The sequence below is a fragment of the Choloepus didactylus genome, chromosome X (assembly GCF_015220235.1).
Source record: "Choloepus didactylus isolate mChoDid1 chromosome X, mChoDid1.pri, whole genome shotgun sequence".
In the NCBI taxonomy this organism is placed as follows: domain Eukaryota; kingdom Metazoa; phylum Chordata; class Mammalia; order Pilosa; family Megalonychidae; genus Choloepus; species Choloepus didactylus.
The window spans coordinates 189808119-189822707 of NC_051334.1; the positions used below are offsets into that span (position 1 = coordinate 189808119).

Below are 14589 nucleotides of genomic sequence, written 5' to 3' on the forward strand. Positions count from 1 at the left end.
TAATATAGTGAACCTTGTTGTGGATGATGACTGTGGTTAATAGTACAAACATAAGACTGTTCTTTCATGAAATGGAAGAAATATACATCACTATTACAGGGTGCTAATAATAGGATGGTATGGGAAAACACACCTAATGCAAACTATGGACTATCATTGACAGTAATAATTTAATATTCTTTCACCAATCATAAAAAAGGTACCACAACATTGCTAAGTGGCAATAATAGAGGGGTATAAGGAGTATGGGGTTTTTCTTTATGGAGTCATGAAAATGTTCTAAAATTGATTGTGGTGATGAATGCCCAACTCTGTGATTATATGAGAGCCATTAATTGTACACTTTGGATGAATTGTATAGTTGAGTGAATATATCTCACTACAACTGCTTTAAAAAATTTCCTGCTAGAAAGTCTCCAGTTTTTGGTTAGTGTTTTGTAAACTTAGCCTAAGTGTTACAACCATAATGTTTTCTGAACTAATTTTTTTGGCATTTTTTCCTGATGTAATAAAATTCCAAGTGTTTTCAGTTGGAAAAAAATGCTTTGATGTTCTTTTTTCCCCAAAATAAAATATTAAATTTCCATAGATAAAAAGAAAAAAGGAAAGAAAACAGGATAGGGCAAATTTGGCAAAGATTGATTATTTTACTGATCTGAAGTCAGAGGCAACCATTTCTCCTAAAAGCTATGATCCTGCCCCAACTATCTGAAAATTTTGTCTGTATATAATAAAGATAATAATCTTCTGGAGTAGGTAAAGCTTTTGACTTCCATTTTCTGTTTTGTTCTTCCCAACATCCTATAAACCCATGAATCTGTTGAATGAATAATTGTTGAATGGATAGATGGGTTACATAGGGGCAGGAGTCATTATCTTCCTCTGTTTTTTGGTTTTTACAGGTGAGGAAACTAAGGTTGAGAGAAGTCCAGTCCCTAAACACAAGATTTGACTTATTTTTCCTCTCAAATATTTTAATGTCTGTTTCTATCTCCACTGCCAACAACATATCCCAATTGTTCTTTAATTGGACTGCTGTAATGACTACTTCACTGATCTGCTTCTCTATTTTCACCCTCCAGTCTGTTCCATAATTTAAGTGGAAATTTTCCACCACTTCCCAGCTATTCTCAACCCCAAACTTTATATCCTTCCCCCCAACCCTACTCTATCATGAGCAAGTCATTACCCAAACAGACCATACTTGTTCATGCTTTTGTGGTTTAATATATGTAATATTCTTTAGAATGACTTTCCCTGCCTTACCCTAATATTCTTTAATCTTCATCTCAGATGTGCTTGATCCTATAAGGTCTTTTATGATGGCCTTAGGCATAATAATTCCTTCATATTTTGTGTACCCACAGCACCTCTTATAGTAATTTATGTACATAGTACATTGTGCTGTGATTGTTGGTGTATATGCACATTGTTTCTCCTGGACAGCAAGCTCATCTAGGACTGGGTCCATATATCTTGCCTGACACATTATATAAGTGCTCCATACATGTTTTTTAAAAGAATATATAGGGAAGCAGGGCAAGATGACAGTTTAGGGGGATGTGGAATTTAGTTAGTCCCCTAGAACAACTAGCAAATAGCCAGAAACAAATAGTAAATAGTCTGGAACAACTGTTGTGGGACATCTGTGACCAGACAACATTGTACACCAGCCTGGAATGGGTGGAACAGCTAAGATCGCAGCATAGAACTGTAAGTAAAGCTCCCCAAACTGCAGAGCTGGCACCCTCCCCAACCAGCACAGCAGGCATTTTGAAACACTTCCCTGTGGGAAAAAGAAGCAGGTTACCTGGGGCAAGGGAAAGTAACTCAACCAAGCACCAACTGGGGTTTAATTAACAAATTTGGAATACTGAATACAAGCCACCAGCACAGATAAACCAGGAGCAAGCATGAAAGGAACACGGAGGTTTAGCCAGACAGAGAGGAGGTGGGGCTGATGGAAAAAAACTACATAAATAAATAAAAACAGAGGCTTTTGGAGTCAGCTGAGTTCAGAATACTGGAAAAGGGCTGTGTCCCAAGAAAAGGGCCACACAGAACTGGGTTCCACACAGAACTGGGTACCAACTCCAGCTCTTGTCTGGTGAACTAGAGGGCTGGGGACTGGCTCTGAAAAGGAGACTTTTTGCTTTTTTCCTTCTTTTCCTCTCATTCTAAGTAGCGCATTAGAGAAAGCCTCAGGCATTTTCAATTATCAGTGTTGACCCAGGCAAGGGTGGAATTAAGATAATCACAGAGTCAAAAGAAAGCTGAAGTGTAGGAGATAATTCCCTAAAGGGCTTACCTTCCCTTAGAAAATGGGGGTGGGGTGGGGCCCAGCTCAAGTGGTGGCCCTCCCTCAGAGAACTCAGGCTGCATGGCCTAGGGAAAAAAAAAAAAACAGAAACAGCCTAAGCTGGGCTTCTGACATCCTCGGCCCCTGGAAGGGACAGGGTCCACTGAGAATTAAAGGCACCGCACCTCTTTACACCAGTGGGGAGCTGCAGGCTGACAAGCACCACCTGCTTGGCAGGATAGGAAAAGCACAGAGTCTAGAGGCCTCACAGGAAAATCTGACAATCTTCTGGGTCCCACTCTCAGGGAAATCTGATACCGAATACAGCCTCCTCCTGAGACCTGGGCCCATTTTGTCCGGGAAAATCTGATTGGGGTAATCAGGGAAACCAGATACCCAGACAACAAAAAATTACAAATCACACTAGTATAAAAGAAGATATGGCCCAGTCAAAGGAAAAAAAACTTACACTTCAACTGAGATACAGGAATTGAAACAGCTAATTATTACTCAAACAAAACTCCTAAATCAGTTAAAAAATCAAATCAACAAGTTGAGGGAAGATATGGCAAAAAAGATGAAAGATATAAAGAAGACATTGGGCAAATATAAGGAAGAACTCGAAAGTTTGAAAAAACAATTGGCAGAACTTATGGGAATGAAAGGCACAATACAAGAGATGAAAAACACAATGGAGACATACAACAGCAGATCTCAAGAGGCAGAAGAAAGGATTCATGAGCTGGAGGACAGGACATCTGAAATCCTACACACAAAAGAACAGATAGGGAAAAGAATGGAAAAATATGAGCAGTGTCTCAGGGAATTCAATGACAACATGAAACGCATGAATGTACATGTCATGGGTGTCCCAGAAGGAGAAGAAAAAGGAAAAGGGGCAGAAGCAATAATAGAGGAAATAGTCAATGAAAATTTCCCATCTCTTATGGAAGACATAAAATTGCAGATCCAAGAAGCACAGAGTACCCCAAACAGAATAGATCCAAATAGACCTATGCCAGGACACTTAATAATCAGATTATCAAACATCAAAGACAAGGAAGGAATTCTGAAAACAACAAGAGAAAAGCAATCCATCACATACAAGGGAAGCTTGATAAAACTATTTGTGGATTTCTCAGTAGAAACCATGGAGGCAAGAAGGCAGTTGTATGATATATTTAAGATACTGAAGGAGAAAAACTGCCAACCAAGAATTCTCTATCTGGCAAAACTGTCCTTCAAAAATGTGGGAGAGTTTAAAGTATCCCCAGGCAAACAGACAGTGAGAGAGTTTGTGAACAAGATACATGCTCTACAGGAACTACTAAAGGGAGCACTACAGGCAGATAGGAAAAGACAGAAGAGAGAGGTTTGGAGGAGAGTGTAGAAATGAAGACTATCAGTAAGGGTAAAAGGAGGGAGAGAGGAAAACAAAATAAAAGTAAAACAAGATTTAACATATAAAATCCAGAAGACAAAATGGTAGACAGTATGCATTACATTGAGTGAAATCAGCCAGAAACAAAAGGACAGATAATGTATGGTCTCACTAATATGAACTAACATTGATGAGCAAAATTTGAGAGTTGAGAACACAGGTTATCAGGAGATAGAAAGAAGTTAGAGATCGGGCATTTGATGCTGAAGGAGGATAGAAGGTTCAACAGGATTGATTGTATAGATCCAGAAATGGATAGCACAATACTGTGTGATGGTAGCACAATATTGTAAGTACTCTGAACAAAGATGAGTGTGCGTACAGTTGAAAGAGGAAGGCTAGGAGCATGTATGACACCAGAAGGCAAGATAGAAGATAAAGACTGGGAATGTGTAACTTAGTGAAACCTAGAGTGGTCAATGATGGTGATTAAATGTACAAATATAAAAATGTTTTTAAATGAGGGAGAACAAATGGATGTCAACATTGCAAGGTGTTGAAAATTGGATGGTACAGGGGAAAATACAATCAATGCAAACTAGAGTGTATAGTTAATGGTAACATTGTAAGATGCTTCCATGAATTGTAACAAAGGCAATATACCAAAGCTAAATGCCTTTAAGAGGGGGATATAAGGGAGTGATATGGGATTCTTGGTGTTGTTGTGGTTGTCTGGCCTTTTCATTGTATTTTATTTTATTTTTATTTTTTCTATCATTTATAGTTTTATTCTTCATTTTTTTTCTCCTTTTCCTCTTGCTTTGTGGAAGAAATGGAAATGTCCTCCTATAGATTGTGGTGGTTAATACATAATTATGTGATTATACCAAGAACATGTGATTGTTGACTTAGGATGGATTGTATGGTGTGTGAATAAAACTGTTTACAAAACAAATAGAGGGATACAAGTGCTGGAGAAAATGTGGATTAAGAGATGTACCTATTCACTGTAGGTAGGGAAGAAGAATGGTGCAGCCAAGCTGGAGGGCAGTGTGGTGGTTCCACAGGAAGCTAACTATGGGGTTGCCATACAGTCCTGCAACCCTGTTATTGTGTAGATACTTGGAAGAACTGAAAGCAGGGACATGAGTGGACATTGCACACTGGTGTTTATGGCAGCAGTATTCACAATTATCAATGGATAGAAATGACCAAAGGGTACAGCGACTGATAAATAGAATGGTGAACTGTGGTGTATGCATACAATAGAATACTGAGCAGCTACAAGAAGGAATGAGGTTGTGAGACATGCAGCTAGGTGAATGGACCTGAGGATAGAATGTTGAGTGAAATAAACCAGAATTGAAAAGACAAACATTATAATGCCTTACTAATATGGACTAACTATGATGTGCAAACTCTAAGAATTAAATCTGAGAGCATAGGTTATCAGGGGAAGGCTTATGTTAAAGATTACAGCAGTCACATCTATTCATGATTTGTAATGGTTATCTCTAAATTCTGAGATGATGAGCTGTTTGTGTATAAACTGGTCAGTGTCTGGAACTTTGGGTATCTGTGTGACACCTGAGACTCAGAGTGAGTTCAACAGCTATGAATGTCAGCATTACCCCATACAGCAAATGTTAAAGATGATGAAAAAGAGATCAGATTTCAATTAGCAATATGAACAAAATGGACTCGGTTATAACTAAGGTAAACCAGACTTAAGGGAAAATGATATTGACTGTGTTTCAAAACCTCAACTTCTCTGTGAGACCAAAGGAAGAGATGTCTATTTGGTGGAAAATCTGTATTTCCTGTAGCACGCTATATAATTTAACTTGTGTGGTCAGTTTATTCAAACACAATAATTACATGGAACCTTGAATAGGGGGTGAGATCTTGTTGGTTTGTACAGGTTAGCATGAAAACCCTGATACAGCCCAGAGTAATTTGGGCAGAGAATAAAAAGTATTTTCAAAGCCCCCTTGAGGGCCTGGGGAAAAATGTGGAAATATTAAACTTACCCACCTGGGGAATTCCTTGTGGCTAGAACTTATGAAGTTGGCTAATGCAAAAGAGAGGCTAAGCCTACTTATAATTTTGCCTAAGAGTCACCCCCAGAAAACCTCTTTGTTGCTCAGATGTGTCCCTCTCTCTCTAAGCCCACGTGGCAGGTGAACTCACTGCCCTCCCCGATACAAATGATATGACTCCCAGGGGCGTAAATCTCCCTGGTAATGCGGCACATGACTACTGGGGATGAGCCTGGACCTGGCATCACGGGACTGAGAAAGTCTTGATTGAAAGGGGTAAGCAAAATGAAACAAAGTTTCAGTGGCTGAGAGATTTCAAATGGAGTTCAGAGGTCATTCTGGAGGTTATTCTTATATGCTGTATAGGTATCCCTTTGTAGTTTCTAATGTATTAGAATAGGTAGAAGGAAATACCTGAAACTTTTTAACTGCAATCCAGTATCCTTGATTCTTGAAGATGTCAGCCTATAGAAGGGAAGGATGATGCAGTTCATTTAAGAAATATCTATTGAGCTCCTATCATATACATCTAAGAAGGAACAGACATGAAAACATCTTACTTTAATACAATTATTTAATTATTATTATATTTTCCATGTGAAAAGAATGTGTAGAGGTAGAAATGTGGAACTCTGCGGGAAAGGAGGGGACAGTAGATATCACGGAAGGCTTACCCTTTGAAGTGGTTTGATACTGATATGAATGAAATGGAAGAACCTGCAGCATCAGGAGTTAAAGAATGGGGAAGGCTGTCCAAGGATGAATCTCCCACAGTGAGATTAGACAGGAGAATGGGCCTGGAACAGAGTAGATATAAATAATTTTATTGAATAAAAGAATAGATGGTATTTTAATCTGTATGACTGAAGATAGAGACACATTCTCTTCAACTACTGGGTCTACGCATGTCAGGGCTCTTTTGGGTCAGTCCCATTCTTGTGGGAGAAACTCTCTATTCTGTGTGTCAAAACTTTCCATCTCAGTGACCCAATCAGTTTCTAGGGCTGGGTAAGGGAATAATTTTATAGAGAATGAACTTAGATATATTGTCCATTAGATGAATGAATAAACAGGCTAACATGCACAGCTCTGGAGAGAACTAGCAGGAAAATCAAGCTCAGTTGCATTCCAGTTAGCTAGCCTCTAAGTGGACCACTGGCCAGCATCTCCAATCCTGGCTAACTGCTAAACATTATGGATGTGTGACAACCTCACAACTGATCAGAGCAATAGAAGATATTTGCTTAAAGCAGACTAGATAATGCAAGCATGCTCAGGTGTGTATTAGCAAGCATACCAGGTCAGAAGACAGAAACCAAGGGTGTGCCCTTGGGCAAATCCCTACTCATCTCATTTGCACTTTCTTCTTGGAACAGTAAGAAGTGGGAACTAGATGGCGCTAACTGAATCCTTGAATATTTACTAAATGTCCCATATGTCTTGGACAAAGTCTCAATTCTCAAGCCCAGACTGTAATATCCCACAATCCACCCTTCACTTTTAAGGCCTAATGGGGTTTTTGTGACACAAAGGACCAAGCACAAGAGAAATGTATGTCACTGAAAAATCTGCTCCTTGTATTGGACACCAAAAGGATTCCATAGGGTTTAAATAGATAAAATTGTGCTCCCTCTTTCCACTTACATTGGTATTTCCAAGATACTGCCTTTTATGAATAATGCTAAGAGGAAATTACTTTATATTTACCCCCATAGTCCTGAGGGCATGGAGAATAACGTCACAAAAAACAGATTATCAAGGCAAGATGTGAAAGGTAGTCATTTCTGATTAGGAGCAGAACTGCTTTATAATAACTTCCCTATCTTCCTCCCTATCTACTTCTCACCCATCCCACCTAAGCCTAGAGCACAGTATAGAAAGCAGACATTTGTGGGTGAAGGGTACTTCACAAGCTAACTTGTAAGGTGCTCTTTTCATTTTTCTTAAACACATCCTAATACTCTCTGACCTGTGTATACTGTCCTTCCTTCCTGCTCTCCCTCTCTACCTCTACCTAGCTAAAACTTTCAAGAGCTCTTTAAGCCTTCTCTGCAGCAGGAAGCACCCTGAATATACTCAGGATAATATACTCAACTCCTGCCCCGTGTTAATCAATTGCATATGTGACTAATATCTGCTTCCTCCTTTAACAGTAGTCACCACGAGGGCTGGAACTGTGGCTTGGGCATCTCTCATTCTTCCTCCTTCTTTTGGTGTCTTCCCACAACTAACTTGACCTTAGGAAATGTTTGCTCAAATGTAGCCATAGATAATTAGGACATCTCTCATATGACTGAAAGATTCCTGAGGGAACTGAGGATTTATTTACCCTCAGATGAATAAGAAGATAGCTAATGTATAAAGAACTCTGGATTTTCAGTCCAAATCTCCAGGTTGTGTGACTCTTAGCAAGTCATTTTAACTCCATGAGTTCTGGTCTCTAAAATAGGGATGCTAATAATGCTTGTAACATGTTCCTCACAAAGTCACTATGAGGAACAAACAGGGTCAATACCATCCTTAGTTCCAGGCAACCAGGGACCTTGCCTCAAAAACATTAGGGGCAGGCCTCAATGGACTATCAATGTGATAATCCTTTAAAAATTGTAACATGCTGTGGGAAGCTCGTGGGTTGTTAGCAATGATCATCATAATGATAAAAATTATACATTGAAACTCCTGTGCCTTCCTAGACACCTGGATGTCTATAATTTGCCAATAAATAGTTCCCTGGTATTTCACTCTCATCAGCCTCAGAGAAGCAGTGTCAGGCAGCAATAGACTAGGAAGGATATCTTCTTGCTAGAATATTGCTTCCTGACACTGCTAATATAACACTGAGGTTGAGGAGCATGAGAAATGAAGGCTCTACACATGGGTTTCCTTACAGGCATTTCGTTTATTTATTGCCTCAACAAGATACTTCTCAACAGGCTACTTTGGTAATTACCTAGGAAGTAAGACCTATTCCTCTCCGTCTGATATACTGATGTTTCATTAGGCAGAGCTTCTGGTCCTAAAGAGTACTTGGGCACTGAACAGGTATGAGAAGGAGTGTCTGTCTAGGGGAGGAAGCTATTGGTGGAATGAGTGACACTATGATGACAAACTTCTAAATTTATTAGAACTCTTAGAGGATGGCAGGGATTGGGGCCAATATAACCAAGAGAGGAGGTATAAAAGCCAGCTAGAAACAGCTCATCAGAGCCAGATTCCAAGGAACTCTGAAATTTGCTGTGTGGGTTCCATTTATATATGGGAAGGTATTATCTAAGCCAAGGGAAATTGAGGCTCAAACATTTTGAAAGAAATCAGATTTGAAGCCTTAGCGTAGATTATTTAGACTACCTGGGCATCTGCCTGAAGCTTTGATATGTCATTATAGGAAAAATTTCCCAAAGGAGACAGAAAAAAAATCACATTGTATCTGGAGCCAAAATGCATATAAATTTCTTTTGTTTTCAAGTTTAGAGTTTTCTTTTTAAGTAACATTTAATAGGGTATAATTTACATATAATAAAATTTACCCTTTTATAGCATTCATTTTGATGAGGTTTTTACAAATGTATACACCCATGTAACCACCACCAAATCAAAATATAGAGCATTTCCTTCACCCCAAAAAAAGTTCCCTCATGCTCCTTTGCAGTTAATCCTCCAACCCACAAGCCCTGGCTGCAGGCAACTACTTATTTGCCTTCTCTCTCTGTGGATTAATTTTTCCTTTTGTAGAATTTCATTTAAATTATATCATGGCATATGTTGCCTTTTATATTTGACTTTTGTGCTAAACAAAGTTTTTTTAGCAATTCATCCCAGTTCTTTCTTCATGCTTTACTCTACAGAAGGTTTTAAAATTTCATTTATTCATGTATTCATTCATTCATTCATTCAACAGGTATTTTCTGAATTCCTGCTATGTGCCAGACACTGTACTAGGTAATGGGGATACCAGTAGTGAACAGTATGGAAAGAACAAGTAGTTTCCACAAGATCTCATAACTTGAAAGGGGTGGAATCAGAATTTGAATCTACGTCTACCTGATTTCAAAGTGCATATTCTTGCCACTTTGCCACACTACATGGCTGCAATTTACAAGTTATTTACCAAAGAGAAATTGAGGCTTATTCTTTCTTAGGTGCAGTGCTATAAGTTGCCATTGTATCCTATACTTCTTCATAATGCTTGCCACAATTTGTAATTGCATATATGTGTATGTTCATATACATATAAGTATTTGTCTCCCTCAACTAGAAAGAAAAGGCTCTGAGGGACTTGGACCATGCTGGCATGTTCGTTCCTGAAACAGAGCCCACATTATAGGACTTTTAAAACTATTTCTCAGAGGTAGAGAAAGTGGAAGTGAGGACAGAAGGATACTAAACCCCCCTATAGGCTGGGAGGGTAGAGGGTGCTGCTTCCAGAGCCTCCCAACCCGGGTATGCGGACATGCCAAATCCTACTCCATCCAGATCCCCATTGAGGAATCCACATACATGTTGCCACTGTTGGGAAAGCATGAACTCTTCCTTCTTGATTGCTGAGGTTTCTGCTCTCCTCCATTACCTTTATATGTGTTCTGGAGTGGCCAGGTGCTGTGTATCTGTACATCTGTGTGTGTTCTCCAAGAGCCATCTCTTTCAATAAAGTTAGCAGTTGCTGTGAGCAGCAGATCCATCTTTTCTGTCTTTTCATTAACATATACACATCTTTTCAAATATACACATATTTCCTCTACAGTGCAATCTTTAAATTGGTTAACTTATATGATAGCCCACTGAGAAGAATCAGTAGTATTAACCCAATTTCAGAGATAATTAAAATGATCAAGAGTTAATGAGTCAGTGACCTGGTGTTTTCAGGCTTCTTTTGGTGTGGTTAAGGGAGTATGGTTAGGGCAGATAAGTTATGTTTGTTTTTCTCAAGGTGGTATGGTGGGATTCAGATATGATCTAATTATCTGAATACTAAATGCTGCTTCAATAGGCTATTTAGTCCATTTAATCCATGCCTTGTGTTCATAAAGACTTGAATCTTAGTGAACTTAAACAAAATCCTGTTATTCTTAGGATCATTCCATTGCTGGTTAATGGCAACCCAGAGTTTAATACCATTTACTTTAGCTTAATTTCATTTTCTGTTCTCCTATCTTTTAGGTTAACAATTCATGCTGAGTGCCCTATGCATCTGGAAGATTTTCCCATGGATGTGCATGCCTGCCCACTGAAGTTTGGAAGCTGTATGTACTTCCTCCTTTTGCTTGCCTTATCTTCTTCCAAAAGAAACTTATTTCCTAGGAGTTTCTAAAGCTGAGACCCTTAACCAAGGATAGTATGGGAGTGGGGTTGAGTGGTACAAACTGATCAGGAGGTGGAGACTCAACCTTTAATACAGTTTTCTTTCTAGACAGCAAACCTTATTTTACCATTTCAGACTAATTTCTCTGTCATTACTTTGAAACATTAACATCTGTTTCCTCAATTCCTCAGAGGACAGAGCAAGACAGAGCTGTTTTATAGTACAGTAGCAGCTTCCTAAAGAAAAGATCCCTCAAACAGAATGTTTACATTTTTTGAAATGTCAATTCCACCTGTATCCTCATATACCTCTTTCCAGTTCTCCAAAGTGTGTAGTAGAAAGGAAAAGACTCTGGAGAGTTTCTGCTTTTAGAGAATGCTGTCTTGTCCAGTAGCTGTAAATCTTGCAGAGAAAAGAGAAGATACATAGTCCATATACAAATGAAGTAAAAAAAAGAGTCAAAATTGTATAGAATGTGAGTGAGATACTGAGTCTAAGAATTTTGGGGTAAGTTTCATATAGGAAGTAATCAGACTTCCAAGATTGTGTCATATCCAAATTAGATTTAGTTCTGTATTTTGAAGTAGAGACTGCATTTGAAAAGAACCAAATAATTGTGTGTGATATATTGTTTCAATCATTAATTTGTCAAATATTTACAGTCTCCCTCCTGTGTGCCAGGCTCCACTCTAGGAGTTTGGAATACATATTTGAATAAAATAAAGACTCCTGCCTTTGTGTAGATTATATTATAGCAGGTAGGATGATGGTGAAAGATAAAATAAACAGTGAATAAAAAAGTATAAAGTATGTTGTAAGGTGACAAGCACCATAGAAAATACTAAAAGTACTATAGAATGAAGGGAATCAGTCATGCTTAGGTGGAGTCAAGGTGTTGCCAAAGTGTTGCCATTGCAATCTAAAACAGGATTAACAGGATCGACCTCTTTGAAAAGGTGACATTTAAGCAAAAATTTTAAGGAGGTAAAGGAGATAATGATGCAGATATCTAAGGAATAGTGCTACAAGAAGAGGTAAGAACCAGGGTTAACACCCTAAGTCAGAAAAGTGCATGGCTTGTTCAAAGGAACATCATAGAGGCCAATATGGCTGGAGCAGAGTGATTAAGAGGGAAAACACGAGGAGAGAATGAGATTAAAGAGGGAGGTGGATCATCTAGAGTTCTGTAGGACATGAACAGATTTTGACTTTTATTCTGAGGGAAAATTGAGAATGTCTGGAATATTTTGAACAAAATAATGGAATGATATGATGTGTTTTAAAAGAGTAACATGAGATACTCTGTTAAGAATATAAGTAAAGGAAGGATTGAAACAGGAAGTCCAGTTAGGAGGTTATTGCAGTAATTCAGGTGAGAGATGAAGATGGTTCAAATCAGAGTGATAGTGATAAAAGTAGTGAAAAGTAACCTGATTCTGGATATAATGTGAAGGGAAAGCCAATAAGATTCTCCAATGGATTAGATGTGGAGCATTAGAGAAAGAGAGAACTCAAGAGTAACATGTAGATTTTTGTCCTAATGGATTGTTATTAAATGAGATGACCATGAATTCCACTCTGGATAGAACAGAGCTGTTTGTGGATAACCAGTACTCCCCTCATCAACAAAAAACCCAGAACTGTAGCAGCAACAATGATTGAAAACTAAAATTTTGGAGAAAGGGGAAAAATTTTCAGAGATGAACTTGTGACCCTCAGCTTCTTCAGCACTGAGGACAGTTGCCAACTCTGACCATTGATTGCAACTTTGAATCCAGGTTTGGCCTCAGGCAGAGGGCTGAAGGATTCAAAAACCAGCAATAACGTTGATGGTCACACAGGGAAAAAGTAACGACCTGAAAGGTCTCAAAACCTTGACTGATTCCCCCTTAATACAATTGCTGATGTTTGAAGTTTCACAGAGCATGAGGCTAAATCTAATATGAAAACTTTTGAAAATCAGAGCAGGTTTTCCTGGGGACTCCCAATCCTGAAAAAAGTCATGTCATCATAGCAGTTTAAAATCCTAGAAATCTGTGTTCTATTTACAGGTGAACACTACAGACAGACCAGGTTTAACCGAAGCTGTTACCTAAATCAGTCCCTTATGGGATTAAGGTGATAATTTTTCCTACACTATCTGCACAGCAAAAGAAAGAATGAAACCTTTCTGATGGAAATCAACATCATCTGAAAATGCTACAGTTTTATACACAGTCTTTGGAATTCAGTTAAAAATTATTAGGCATACCAGTAAGCAGGATCATATGACCTAAATCCAAGATTAAAAAACAGAATATTGAAATAGACCTACAGGTGATCCAGATATCAGAGTTTGTAGATAAGGATTTAAAAACTATGCTTAATATGTTTAAGAAAAAAGAGGAAAGATAAATAAAACAAAGTGGAGATATTTTCAATAGAAAATTTTAATCTATAATGCAGAATCAGTTGGAAATTTTTTACAGAAAAGTACAATATTTAAAACTCAGAATTCAATGGATGGATTTAACAATCAGAAGACAGGATTAGAGAACTGTAAAATGGGTTAATAGAAAACAGCAAAACTGTATTCCAGAGACATAAAATACAGAAAAGGGATCATTTGGGACCCTGTAAAATAAATTGTAATGCGTAACTTGGCAGATGGAGAACAGACAAAGCAATGGGAAAAAGCAATAGTTAAGCAGTTAATTGCCAAGAATTAAAAAAGTTGATGGAAGTTATCAAGCCAAAGATTCAAGAAGTCATGCAAACCCTAAATAGGATAAATACAAAGAAAACAATATTGATTCTAAAATTTATATGGAAAGGGAAGCATACCTAGAATAATTAAAAGAAGCTTGAAGATAATAATAAAGCTGGAGAACATCCAAATATAATATCAAATATATAGACCTATTTTTGTTATTATTGTTGCAAGAATAGACAAATATACTAATGAGACAGACTAGAGAGTCAAAAAACACACAGAAAGATAGAGATAATGATAGAGAGACAGGGAGGGGGCAAGATCTTGACTCATCTCAAATCATCCACAAAAATAATTCCAAATGGATTGTAGGTCAAAATGTGAAAGCATAAAAGGTAAAATAATAAAGCTTTTAGAAGAAAACACGAGAGAATATCTTCATAATCTTGGAGCAAGCAGAGATTTCTTAAACAGGACATAAAATAGCACTAACTACAAAGGAAAAAAGGTTGACAAAATATATTACAAATAAGAAATTCCATTTATTAAAGGCCATGAAGAGAGAAGAAAAGGCAAGCCACAGGGTGGGAAAATATATTTGCATTGCATATATCTAATAAAGGACTCAAATCCATAATATATTAAGAACCTCTAGAAGTATATATGAAATAGAAAACTCAATAGAAAAAGGTCCAAGTCTTGAACAGGTTATGAAACAAGATGTCCCAATGTTACATTTGTGTGTGTGTGCATTCGTGTGTATGTGTATATATAGCTACTATATTAGTAATAATGGAAATGCAATTAAAATCTTAGAGGGTACTATACACACAAACTGGAATGACTATAATGATAAAAGACAGAAAATAACCATTTGTA

The 14589-nt window shown here is 37.8% G+C and overlaps 1 protein-coding gene across 2 annotated transcripts in view; it reads left to right on the forward strand.

The window, feature by feature from the left end:
* GABRA3 (gamma-aminobutyric acid type A receptor subunit alpha3) overlaps nucleotides 1-14589 on the forward strand; it is a 406943-nt gene that overhangs the window by 344064 nt on the left and 48290 nt on the right. For both annotated transcript variants that reach the window (XM_037822441.1, XM_037822442.1), the window contains exon 6: nucleotides 10877-10959. In XM_037822441.1, the coding sequence (XP_037678369.1) occupies nucleotides 10877-10959 (83 nt within the window). The remainder of the gene's footprint in view (nucleotides 1-10876; nucleotides 10960-14589) is intronic.